Source organism: Hyla sarda, chromosome 2 (genome assembly GCF_029499605.1).
Source record: "Hyla sarda isolate aHylSar1 chromosome 2, aHylSar1.hap1, whole genome shotgun sequence".
Classification (NCBI taxonomy): Eukaryota; Metazoa; Chordata; class Amphibia; order Anura; family Hylidae; genus Hyla; species Hyla sarda.
In genome coordinates, this window is record NC_079190.1 from 180,636,909 (window position 1) to 180,650,465 (window position 13,557).

Below are 13,557 nucleotides of genomic sequence, written 5' to 3' on the forward strand. Positions count from 1 at the left end.
ATTGAAAAGTGAGAAACCTTGGCATTGCAAACAGGAAAGCAACTTCTGCATATAGACGTTAATTCCAGGAAAAGATAAAATATAGAGTAACTATACACACGTAGTAAGTGAGCATAAAAGGGTCATTGACAACAAAATCACATGACTGTAGTCCATGAGAGTGCTGCCAAATGCTGTCACCGTTAAGGGACAGAAAAAAACATTAGTAATAAAACCAAAGAAAGGTATAACAAACAAAACAGGTTAAATGACCATCTCACATTGTATAGACCAGAAAGTACCTAGGTATTCCATATCATATCAATGAACAGAGGTGCATAATAATAAGTATAGAAATAAAGACGCATGACCGTACCCTACGGTGGTGAGTGGAGATGAGTGAACTCCTAGGACTGTATCCACCTTGTCCAGCCCAACGGAGCCCTTGAAAGCTGAACTAGTTTATGCAGGCTAAGGTCAACACCACCGAGATGAGAAGTTTGTGACGAATGGAATTACTGTACGTTCGCTCATCTCTAAAGGTGAGGAAAGTGCTCTAACATCTCTGCGCGAACACTGCGTTAAGGGGGGGGGGGGAATCACACCATAGCCACCACCCTTTGTCGAACTTAGCAGGGCATTTCTTATGTTTGTACACAATATGGGAGAAGGGAACAATGAGTTAACTAATTTCTTCAATTGGGAACATGTCAGGGGTCTCATTTCCATCCATCTGAGAGCCAAAGCTTTTCTAGCAAGGAATAGGTACTCCCGCAAAAACACATGATATGATGGGGCCGAATAAGCAAACAAGCGGCTCCAAGGGAGGCACCAGTTGCACTAAAGTCGCTAGGAAGGATAACACGTATGGGACGACACATATGGGCAGGTCCAGATCAAGTGCCAGAAGTTGGCATAACACCGGTGACAGATATCAGAGGGTGAGTGCCTCATTTTCTGTAAGTGCACAGGAATTATGTAGGAGTAATGCATGATATATAGCTGAATCAACTTATTGTTAGCTGCCGTGGAAACATACATGTGAGAAGAGAGAATCTAGCCAAACCTATCCATCAGCTGGACGGCATAGGGCAGAGTAACAAAATGATAGTGTCATCAGCATATAGGCCAATACAATCCTCTACCCCCCCCCCCCCCCCCACCACTCCAAGTTCATGCCCAGATAGCGGGAGACCTGACGTATGAGCAGAGCCAGGGGCTGCACTGCCAACACGAACAGTAGCGGGACTGCGGGCATGACCCAGAGCAAAGGGAAGAGAGCACAGGCCATTCACCAGCTCCTGTGCTCTGGGGTCACGGTACATAATAGAAACCCATTTACAAAACTTAGGGCCAAACCCAAATCTACGCAGGACTGCAAACAGATACTCCCATTCGATTTAATCGAATGCTTTAGCGGCATCTAGAGATGCCAGAGCCCAGTCGCCCCTGAGCACCGTCCCCGCCTGCACCGCCACCTGTACCCTCTGGATATTATCTGAGGTAGATTTCCAAAGCATAAAGCCTGTTTGGACCTGGTGAATTATGGAAAGCATAGCCTGATTAAGGCGACGGGCCAGGACCTTGGCTAGAATTTTATAATCAATATGTAATAAAGAGATGGGCCTGTAACAGCCACCATGCAAGGGGTCCTTATCAGACTTGAGAATAACAACTATGATGGCATCATAAAGCAAAGGAGGGTGCCTTCCAGTATGGAATGCCGCCACTAACATATCATGGAGGGCAGGTAAGAAAATATCAGAATAACGGAGATAAACCTTGAAGGGGAAGCCGTCAGGACCGCCACACCATCTTGAAGCGATATAGGGGCGTCTAACATATCCTTATGGTCAACAGGGAGAGTGGGTAAATCAATGGCATCAAGGTACGAGGAAAGGTGCTCAGGAGAATACCAGCCTTTAGAGGAATATAATTCCTCATGGAAGGCAGAAAACCGACCCACAATAGCAAAGTTATCTATTAAAGCCAAGCTGTTAGAATCCAATATCTTTGGAGTTGCAGAGTTCTGTCTGACTACGTGTGCAAGCAACTTACTGGACTGATTACCATGTTCAAAATACAATTGTTTAGTGAAAAATGGTTTCCTGTTCATTTTATCATTTAGGTGTAGCATATATAAATGACCCATAGAAAGCCATGCTTGTTTATTTGCCTCAGAGGGGTCAATAACATACAAGGCCTCTAACTCAGAGCATTTCTCAGCCAATTCAACCTCCAGACAGGAGGTATCCCATTTAATGAATGAGACCGTGGACCGAATACAGCCACGTAGGTATGCCTTTAATATCTCCCAAATCAGAATCGGACTCCCTCCTTCCAGGTAGGCATGTAAGAAGATATGGAGCTGATCTGTTATTCCATCTAGAGGGCATATACAAAGTAAAAGGGTAGGAATCAGCTCACGACATATTGTTGTGCCGACATAGTGCATATGAGTCTGGGAGCACGGATCCAGGGAAGCCGTTCTTCCCCGTAACAGCAATGGAAAGGAGGTGAGGTGTTGTCCAGCTCCCAGGTGAAGATGGTGGTTAAAACTTAACCTTTAATAGGTCCATTAAAAATGAATGCAAAAAGACAAAAATATGTGACATGTCACATTAAAATTGTGAAAGAACGCCGATGCGTTTCGAGACTTAGCTCTTAATCATGGCATACAATCCATGCGGTACGGAGGTTTATATAGGAATGAGAAAAACAATGTGTATTACCGTACCGCCCACCGGATGTAAAACGGGAAGGATGTGGTGGAGAATGACGCTTACTTCAAAGATGACCAGGTGAGTAGTAATTAAACTCTATTCTCCGCCCCACCCTGGAGTCCTCAGGCCAACGTAGAATGCAGGGAGTGAATCCACAAAACCGCGCTGTATAAATGAAGGTCCGCCGGATCACTCCCCATTCTGCTGGACATACTTCTTAGTCCACATAAACCATTTTGCAATAGAACATTTTCATATGTAATATGGACATATATAGGATACCATATGGCAATATCAGTTTGCATAAACTGATTAACACACATATATATTTCTTCATATGCCATGCAGACATTATGAAATCATTATTTCACTACGCTGTGCGAACAATTGTTATGAAGTATATGCTTATGCACCGGCACATCAATGGTCATTAGACGATCGCATAGAAAATGAAAAATTATTACTATTGCTATTCCTGAACAAGCGATTCCTGAACAAACGCATAATATGAAAAGGGGGCAAAAAATGTTTGTGATTAATGTGCAATAGCAGGAAGGTACAATGGTACACCGTCATGCAAAGAACATGGGAAATGGCAAAAATGACATGCTATTTGATCATTTATTCCTATTATGTATACCAATATTGTAGAAAAGGAAGGGAGGAAAGGGGAGGGAAATAGCCAAATGCAAGCACCATAAGGGTGTAATTACAGAATAAAACACAACTTATTCATAGGGGCTAAAAGGGCATATAAAATACAATGGAATGAGATGAAAAAAATTATATAGAATGAATGAAAAAATGAAATTATAGTAGTGATAGATACTTGGTTTCATACAGACCCAAGTTATGTAGGACACATGAATTCACATGCCCGCATAATTATAGAAGCCTGTTAATAAATAGGAAAGAACCCATTAATAGAAGTACATTAAATCATTCCTGTAATTAAGACCTAGCGGAGCCCCGGATTCCATTCTTAGGATCCAGAAAGCCTCTCTGGAAAACAAAGAATGCATCCAGTCACCACCTCTCTTAGGAGGTGGGACTTTTTCTATACCTTGGATGGAAATAGTATCACTCTTCCCTGCGTGTTTTTCCATGAGATGTCTGGTAAGTCCTGATGCGGACCGGCTAGAAAAGTCAAGTGGACATTGTAAGTGTTCATATATTCTTCTTTTTAGTTTACGGCTAGTGCAACCGATATATTGCACTTTACATTGTTCACATGTAACACAGTAAATCACATGGTCGCTGTCACAATTAATGTAGTCCTTAATTTTGAATTCTGTCCCTGTGACTATTGACTTCACCATAACAATTGTTCGCACAGCGTAGTGAAATAATGATTTCATAATGTCTGCATGGCATATGAAGAAATATATATGTGTGTTAATCAGTTTATGCAAACTAATATTGTTATATGGTATCCTATACATGTCCATATTACATATGAAAATGTTCTATTGAAAATGGTTTATGTGGACTAAGAAGTATGTCCAGCAGAATGGGGAGTGATCCGGCGGACCTTCATTTATACAGCGCGGTTTTGTGGATTCACTCCCTGCATTCTACGTTGGCCTGAGGACTCCAGGGTGGGGCGGAGAATAGAGTTTAATTACTACTCACCTGGTCATCTTTGAAGTAAGCGTCATTCTCTTTCACTAACCTTCCCGTTTTACATCCGGTGGGCGGTACGGTAATACACTTATTGTTTTTCTCATTACTATATAAACCTCCGTACCGCATGGATTGTATGCCATGATTAAGAGCTAAGTCTCGAAACGCATCGGCGTTCTTTCACAATTTTAATGTGACATGTCACATATTTTTGTCTTTTTTGCATTCATTTTTAATGGACCTATTAAAGGTTAAGTTTTAACCACCATCTTCACCTGGGAGCTGGACTACACCTCGCTTCCTTTCCATTCCATCTAGAGGGCCTATCAACTCCAAGCAAAAAGGGTGAACTCGCCACCTACTGAGACCTGAGGGTGAGGACATGTGCAAAAGCAAGACACGTGCAAAAGCAAGGGGGAGTGGTCTGAGATCGCCCGTGGCCATACTCCACCTGCCCAGTGCATTAGTAAAAACCATATCAATACGCAATAGGAGAGGGATGTTTAAGCCGATATACGTCGAGCCAACCCACCTCCTCCAGCAGAGAGGAGAGAGGGGTGGCACAAGATGCCGGAGAAGTAGATCGAACAGTTTGTCTATCAATTGATGGGTTCATAACCATGTTAAAGTCACAAAACAGCTTAGCAGCTGGATAGTCAGAAGCAAAGGTAATAGCCATGTGCAACAGCTCCATAGAGGCTGGCGGGGGAACGTACAGAAATAACAAAACATAAGGTACATTATTAATAAAGGAATAAATAAAAACAAACCTCCCATGGGGATCCTTGAAATAGGTTCCCATCTAACTGCCCTGTGAACCAGGACAGACACTCCCCTAGAAAATGATGAATGGAAAGTGTGGCATGACCATTGCATCCAAGGACGTAGTAGCAGCTGGGTTTTGTCCGGCACAAGGTGCGTCTCCTGTAACACAACTATGTGGGGACTATATCTACGTATATATGAGCATAAATCAGAGCCCTCTTCTTTGGGGCACCCAGGTACCGCACATTCAATGACATAAGTTTCAGAGGTGCCATACGGAGTGTTGGAAATCGGAGAAGAAATCCAGGAAGATGGACAATTTAGAGTTTTTATAGATGAGGTCTTGTAGGCGTCTGGCAGACCACAGGACCCAGTCCCTGTCATTACAGTTGAGTAGCCAGGTGAGGAATGGCCTTGCTTGGAATTGTAGTTGCATGCCTCCAGCTGTTGCATAATTACATCTCCCAGCATGCCCTTTGGCGATCAGTACATGCTGAGAGTTGTAGTTTTGCAACAGCTGGAGGTACACTGGTTGGAAAATACTGAGTTAAGTAACACAACCTAACTCAAGGTATTCCAACCAGTGTGCCTCCAGCTGTTGCAAAAGTACAACTCCCAGCATGCACGGTCTGTCAGTGCATGCTGGGAGTTTTAGTTTTGCAACAGCTGGGTTTGCCCCATCACCCCCCACTCCTAGCGGGAAACTCACCGTAAACCCCCTGCCCGTGTAAATGTACCCTAAAAACACTACACAAAATAAAGGGAAAAACACCACATATACACAGGTACACTGTCCCCCAATAAAAATGAAAAACGTCTCGTACAGCAGTGTTTCCAAAACTGAGCCTCCAGCTATTGCAAAACAACAACTCTCATTATTGCTGGACAGCCACTGACTGTCCAGGTGCTTGGAGTCTAGCAACAGCTGGAGGCTCCTTGTTTGGGAATCACTGGTGTAGAATATTTTTGGTAGCAGAGGCAATTGCATCCGAGTCCACCCTAATGCAAATCCCTAATTTAGGCTGCAAATGCGCATATAATATTTCAAGGAAACAGTTTAGGGCCACATATGGGGTATTTCCGTACTCGGGAGCAATTGCGTTTCAAATTTTGGAGGGCTTTTTTTTTCTCCTTTTACCACGTATGAAAAGGAAAAGTTGGGGTCTACACCATCCTGTTAGTGTAAAAAAATTAAATTTTTTACACTAACATGCTGGTGTTGCCCCATACTTTTCATTTTCACAAGAGGTATAAAGAAAATAAGACCCCCAAAGTTTGTAACACCATTGTAACAATACAGAAATACCCCATATGTGGACGTAAAATACTCTGCGGGTGCACAACATGGCTCAGGATTGAGAGCACACTTGTACATTTGAGGCCTAAATTGGTGATTTGCACAGGGGTGGCTGATTTTACAGCAGTTCCGACAAACGCAAAAAAATAAATACCCACGTGTGACCCCCATTTTGGAAACTACACCCCTCATGGAAAGTAACAAGGGTATAGTGAGCCACAGGTGTTTGATGAATTTTCGTTAAATTTGGAAAATAGGAAAAAAGACCCCCAAAATTCTTAACCCCATTTCTTCTGAGTATGGAAATACCCCATATGTGTATGTAAAGTGCTCTGTGGGCACACTACAATGCTCAGAAGAGGAGCGCCATTGGGTTTTGGAGTGAAAATTTGTCTGGAATTGAAGGCCACATGTGTTTAAAAAGCCCCCATGGTGCCAGAACAGTGGACCCCCCCCCACATGTGACCCCATTTTTGAAACTACACCCCCCCACGTTATGTAATAAGGGGTACAGTGAGCATTTACGCCCCACAGGTGTCTGACAGATTTTTGGAACAGTGGTCCGTGAACATTAAAAATTTAATTTTTCATTTGCACAGCCCACTGTTCCAAAGATCTGTCAAAATGCCAGTGGGGTGTAAATGCTCACTGAACCCCTTATTCAATTCTGTGAGGGGTGTAGTTTCCAAAATGGGGTCACATGTGGGGGGGGGTTCACTGTTCTGGCACCACGGGAGCTTTGTAAACGCACATGGCCCCTGACTTCAATTCCAAACAAATTCAAAAAGCTTCATCTCCAAAAGCTCAATGGCGCTCCTTCTCTTGTGAGCATTTCGCCCGCAGAGCACTTTACGTCCACATATGGGGTATTTCCATACTCAGAAGAAATTGTGTTACACATTTTGGGGGCTTTTTCTCCTATTTCCCCTTGTGAAAATGAAAAATTTGGGGTAACACATTTTGACGTCCAATTTTAGTGAAGATTCGTCAAACATCTGTGGGGTTTTAAGGCTCACTGTACCCCTTGTTACATTCCTTGAGGGGTGTAGTTTCCAAAATGGTATGCCATGTGTTTTTTTTTTTTTTTTTTGCTGTTCTGGCACCATAAGGACTTCCTAAATGCGACATGCCCCCTAAAACCATTTCAGCAAAATTTGCTTTCCAAAAGCCATATGTGACTCCTTCTCTTCTGAGCCAGCAGAGCACTTGACATCCACATATGGGGTATTTTCATACTCAGTAGAAAATGTTCCCCAAATTATTTTACCCCATTTCTTCTATTACCCTGTTCTGGCACCATAAGGGCTTCCTTAATGTCCCCTAAAAACCATTTCAGCATAATTCACTCTCCAAAATCCCATTGTCACTCCTTCCCTTCTGAGCCCTCTACTGCGCCCGCAGAACCCTTTACATCCACATATGAGGTACTTCCTTATTTGAGAGAAATTGGGTTACAAATTTTTGGGGGGATTTCTCTCCTTTTACCCCTTTTAAAAATAAAAAAAATGGCTCTACAAGAACATGCGAGTGTGAAAAATGAAGATTTTGAATTTTCTCCTTCACTTTGCTGCTATTCCTGTGAAACACCTAAAGGGTTAACAGACTTTCTGAATGTCATTTTGAATACTTTGTGGGGTACAGTTTTTCTATTAAGGTAATTTATGGGGTATTTCTAACATGAAAGCCCCTCAAATCCACTTCAAACTGAACTGGTCCCTAAAAAATTCAGATTCTGAAATTTTCATGAAATATTGGAAAATTGTGTCAATACTTTGAAGCCCTCTAATATCTTCAAAAAGTAAAAACATGTCAACTTTATGATGCCAACATAAAGTATAAATATTATATATGTAAATCAATATATAATTTATTTGGGATGTCCATTTTCCTTATAAGCAGAGAGTTTCAAAGTAAAAAAAAAAAAAGCAAAATTTTCAAATTTTTCATAACATTTTGGAATTTTTCACCAAGAAATGATGCAAGTATCGCCAAAAATTTACCACTAACATAAAGTAGAATATATCACGAAAAAACAATCTCGGAATCAGAATGAAAAGTAAAAACCATCCCAGAGTTATTAATGCTTAAAGTGACAGTGGTCAGAATTGCAAAAAAAGGGATGAGTCCTTAAGGTGAAATTGGGCTGAGTCCCTAAGGGGGTAATGACAGTTACACTGTAATATAATTATCTCGGATGATCATGCATCTCTATAAGGTGGGAATAGCTGTCGACTAAGCAAGCATGAAAAGCTATAGGTAGCTTAATGGGAATGTGAAAAACAGATATACTGTATAAAAAAAAAAAAAATTTTCAAACAATGACAAATCTTGGAGACAAGGTAGTGACTATTTTTAAACATTTATAGTATCGCATATAAAATTATTCGAAGGCCTGTTTACTTATCAATTTGTGTGCGATTACAGATTTACCCAGATGTCTGTCAACGTCTTTTTTTCTCTTTTAGGGTGCGTTCCCACACGGCGTATACGCAGCGTATTTCACGCTGCGCAAAATTTACGGCAGCAGCGGGAAATATGCTGCGTATTCCTTGCTCACTATACACACAGGGCTTTCCGGCGGCAGCCCTATGTGTGCAGTGAGTTTTGGAGGCGGAGCCGCGCTTCACAGTCACGCCGGCACACGGCCCCGCCTCTAAAACTCACTACACGCATAGGGCTGCCGCCAGAAAGCCCTGTGTGTATAGTGAGCAAGGAATACGCAGCGTATTTCCTGCTGCTGCCGTAAATTTTGCACAGCGTTAAATACGCTGCGTATACGCTGTGTGGGAACGCACCCTTAGAGTAGTGTAGTGTAGTAGTGTCCTTTCAGAAAAACTTTGACATCTCAGAGGCATGTCAAAAGTTTTCATTAGTGGTGGTGAGGGTGCTGAGACCCCGCCCATCTTTAGATCAAGCAGGGAGAAACATTTCTCAGCGAAGTGCTTCTCCCCACTCTAATAATCATGGGGGTCTCAGCACTTGAATTTCACCAATAAGAACTTCTGACATGCTCCTATGACACATAAAAAGTTTTACTGAAATGACAGTTAAGTTTACATTTTCTATAAGTAATACTTGCTAACCTGTTTAATGATGCAGTGCCTTCTGAGGGTAGAAGGTGAAGTGCACTTTGTTTCTTGCTTTTAGTAGGATAATGGGAATCCTGATCATCAAGACATTTTCCTGGAACGTGATCTGTAATGCAGAATACATAGAAGTTAACAAAGCCTACACAATCTAGAGATGACATACCAACTCTGACATTAGTGGGACCTATGTACAACCCTTCTAGCCTTTTATGAAGAAAAAGTTATCATCAAGCTGCATTTCCAATATAGAATGCAAAGAAATAAGAGAAGAATTCCCATGACACATAACTAAAGACCTTTTCACATGGGACAATTATCATGAGCATTAATAGAAACACTAAGGCAGTGGCAATTTTACCACTATTTTCCGAAATCTCAAATAGCGCAAGTTTATATAGATTATGCAAATTGAGGTCAAACGGCAAAATTTTGTACAGCAATTTGGGGAAATAATGGTAAAATTGCAGTGGTAATCTCGCTTATTAAACACCTTGTGTGAACAGGACTCTTAAAAGGGTTAGTGATCAGCCAACAAATAAAAGTTTGTCACCTGATCTGTCAGCTGCATCTTGAGTGGCCATTCTATCATTATCGCTGTTTATCGTCCTGTGTATTGAGGGGATATACTGCCAACAATGATAAAATTATAGGCCTGGCCTTCGATTGATCAAGCCATGTAAAAGCACATTAACCAATCACTGATCAATAAGATCTGTGCTCTTCATCATGCAGTCTCAGCCGGGGTAAAAGATAATAAATATTCCCAGAAGCGCGAGGAGGATGACGTTATGGGTGCAGCAAAGTGGTTTAGCACTACAGATTTACATAAACTAGTTCAGAACCCACACGAAGGCAACCTGAATTCTGTGCTTTCCTGTAGTATTACAAAAAGATACTTTTATATTAAACTATATCCTGTGCAATCGATCCATGTAAATTAGGGTTTCACTGGATGGTAAAGTGTCTTAAACATTATCACTACATTAATACACCCATTTTTGGACAGGAATTAAAAACTGCCAAGTGTTTTACCAAGACATCCTTTCTGGCTTTAAAGTATTGTAAATGTGTCTTTAAATGTTTGTGCGCTAGAACTTTGGTGCAATTTACATCTAGAATGTATTGTAAACAGATTGGAAAATCTCCTCCTCTCTCCAGTGAGCTTCAACTGGTAACTATGGGCAATAAAGGCAGCTTTTCTTTTCTCCCCCATACAAGTAGATATGTCAAAAGTATTTATTTCTAGGGGATAAAATGTGTTTTTTGGCTGAACAACTCCTTTAAGAAATGAAAGTTGAAGCTTGATTGATTGCTACGGGCAACACATTTCTGTTATACACTTTTGATAAATTCCCCCAATGCATATTGTATTTGTTGGTGATTTATATACAAAGATAAATAAAGTAGATAAGCAGCCGACACTCACCATACATTGATTTCCTCTTCAAATGATGAGAAGTGCCAACAATCCCATGGTCTCGAGAAAAGTAGCTCCCGCATGAAGAACTTTCTTCATCATGATTATCTAACAAAGAATTACTGTATATAATAAGAGGGTGCCATCCTGCTCCTTTACAAAGCAGCATCTGCTCATTGGCGAATCTCTGTAGATATCCATACCTGTTGAAGCAAACATTGATGATGTTATTAAAAGGAATACCCAAAAACAAAAATTTACATAACCAACCATTAGGAACCCCACCTATCAAATGAACAGAGGTCACTGTGAGCATGATATAACTTAGCCAATGGTCCCCTATTTGCAGCAGATGTTGCTACACAGTTCTCCAAATTAGATAAAGGTATGTTACCATATCAGATTTACTCTAAGGATGCGTTCTCACACTATTACTAGCAGTGGGCTTACGCGAGTTACGCTACCATTGATTTAAATGGGTCCACAGACAGTCTGCAACAGTGTCAGATTTGCAGACTGTCCATGGACCCATTCAAATGAATGGTAGCGCAACTCGCAGCGGGTTTCCCGCAGCTTGAAACTCGCTACTAGTTACTAGCGTGTGAACGCACCTTAAGGAAGGAAAGGCAAAGCATCTGCAAACTGGGGAACCTAGGATCCCTGTTTTCTTAGGGAGAGAGAGAGGGAGAGAGAGAGAGAGAAATAATCAAACAATTATATGCAAGTACAAACAAGATGGGAATGTCCAGCCATCATATCGCTCAGGAAGGAGACAGGTTCTGTGTCTCAGAGATGAATGTGCTTTGGTCTGACATGTGCATATCAACCCAAGAACAAAAGCAAAAGACCTTGTGAAGATGCTGGTGGAAGCTGGTAAGATTGTATATTATCCACAGTGAAACGAGTCCTGTATCAACATGGCTGAAAGGCCACTCTGCCAGGAGGAAGCCATTACTCCAAAATAAACATCTAAAAGCCAGATTGTTTGTAAATGCACCCAGGAACAAAGACCTACATTTTTAGAGACCTGTCCTGTGGTCTGACAAAACTAAAATCGAACTGTTTGGCCATAATGACCATCATTACATTTTCAAGAAAAAGAGAGAAGCTTGGAAGAACACCATCCCAACTGTGAAACACGGGGGTGGCAGAATCATGTTGTGGGGTTGTTTTGCTGCAGGAGGGACTGGTGCACTTCACAAAACAGATTGCATCATGAGAAAAGAAGATTATGAGGCAATACTGAAGCAACAGCCATCTCAAGACATCAGCCAGAAGTTAAAGTTTGGGCGGAAATGAGTCTTCCAAATGGACAATGACCCGAAGCATACTACCCAACTGGTTACAAAGTGGCTTAAGGATAACAAAGTCACTGTTTTGGAGTGGCCATCACAAAGCCCTGATCTCAATCCTATTTAAAATTTATAGGCAAAGCTGAAAAGGCAGGTGCGAGCAAGGCGACCTACAAGCATGGCTCAGTTACACCAGTGCTGTCAGGAGGAATGGGACAAAATTCCTACAAACTATTGTGAGAAACTTGTGGAAGGATATCCGAAACAATTGACCCAAGTCATACAATTTAAGGGCAATGCTACCAAATACTAATGAAATGCATGTAAACTTTTGTCTTTTTAGAAAGTAATAAAAATGCCTTAAACATTCTCTCTCTCATTATTCTGGTATATGGCAAATATATAGTTTTTTAGTAATCCTAACTGACGGGTAAGGTTTATTCTGATTTCATGTCAGATAGTAAGAAATACATGCATATGTGTCTTTTTATATAGAATATGTAAACTTCTGGTTTCAACGGTATAGAACAAATTTTTGTGCACACTGTGCTGAGTAATATACAGCTCTATTTTTTTAAATCTGGAGAACATCATGGTCTTTACAAATGACAGTAGCAAGTGCACTGTATAGTATACAGATATAAGGAAATGTCATGGGACGTAGTGTGAATACCCAAGGGCTACACTGTGCAGCTTCTAATATTATAGGAGAGCCCTGCTTTAATAGTGGTCATTGCTCTGCCAAGGAGTCCTCGTGATAAATGGAGCACTGGTTGAAAACTGCTGGTCTGAGGAGTAAATGCAGCACTAATCTTGTATAACAAAATCTACTCACTTGTATTAATAAAGGCATGTCATCTTATTCACATTAGAAAAATATACTATAATACCAAACCAAATTAAACCACCTGTAACTTTACTAGATGTGTTACCATTTAAGTCTTCTGTAGTTCCCCCCTTAGTACATTAGTATATGACAAACTGTCAAGTTTAACTTTAGCAGTTGTGAAATGTCCTCATTTCATAACAAGTCTTTATGCCTAACTGGCACTTTCAGCAGCGTGTGACTCACAGAAAAAGATAATGCCAGACTGAAAAATTGTTTCAATTACTTTCTGCCTACACTATATTGCAGTGTAGGCAGAATAAGCTAAAAATAAACCCATGTAAAGTCAGACTCTAGAGATCATTGGACTAAAGGATGACTAGTACAATTAAGCTAGTACTAAGCAAATAATTTAAGCTGCCAGTGATAAAAAAAAATCACCTTTAAGTCTTTTAAAACTATTTATTAATACACTGCTCAAAGAAAATAAAGGGAACACTAAAGATAACACATCCTAGATATGAATGAATGAACTAATCATATGAA

General features: G+C 40.9%; 1 protein-coding gene across 5 annotated transcripts in view; it reads right to left on the bottom strand.

The window, feature by feature from the left end:
* The window catches only part of LOC130355561 (cohesin subunit SA-2-like), a 192,291-nt gene that overhangs the window by 12,544 nt on the left and 166,190 nt on the right, over positions 1 to 13,557 (bottom strand). For 4 of the 5 annotated variants that reach the window (XM_056555846.1, XM_056555844.1, XM_056555843.1 and 1 more), the window contains 2 exons: positions 10,903 to 11,096; positions 9,471 to 9,582 (listed from right to left, as the gene is read on the bottom strand). In XM_056555846.1, coding sequence (XP_056411821.1) covers positions 9,471 to 9,582; positions 10,903 to 11,096 — 306 coding nt within the window. Of the gene's footprint in view, positions 1 to 9,470; positions 9,583 to 10,902; positions 11,097 to 13,557 lie in introns of those variants that run through there. The other variant, XR_008888580.1, reaches the window with a different exon arrangement.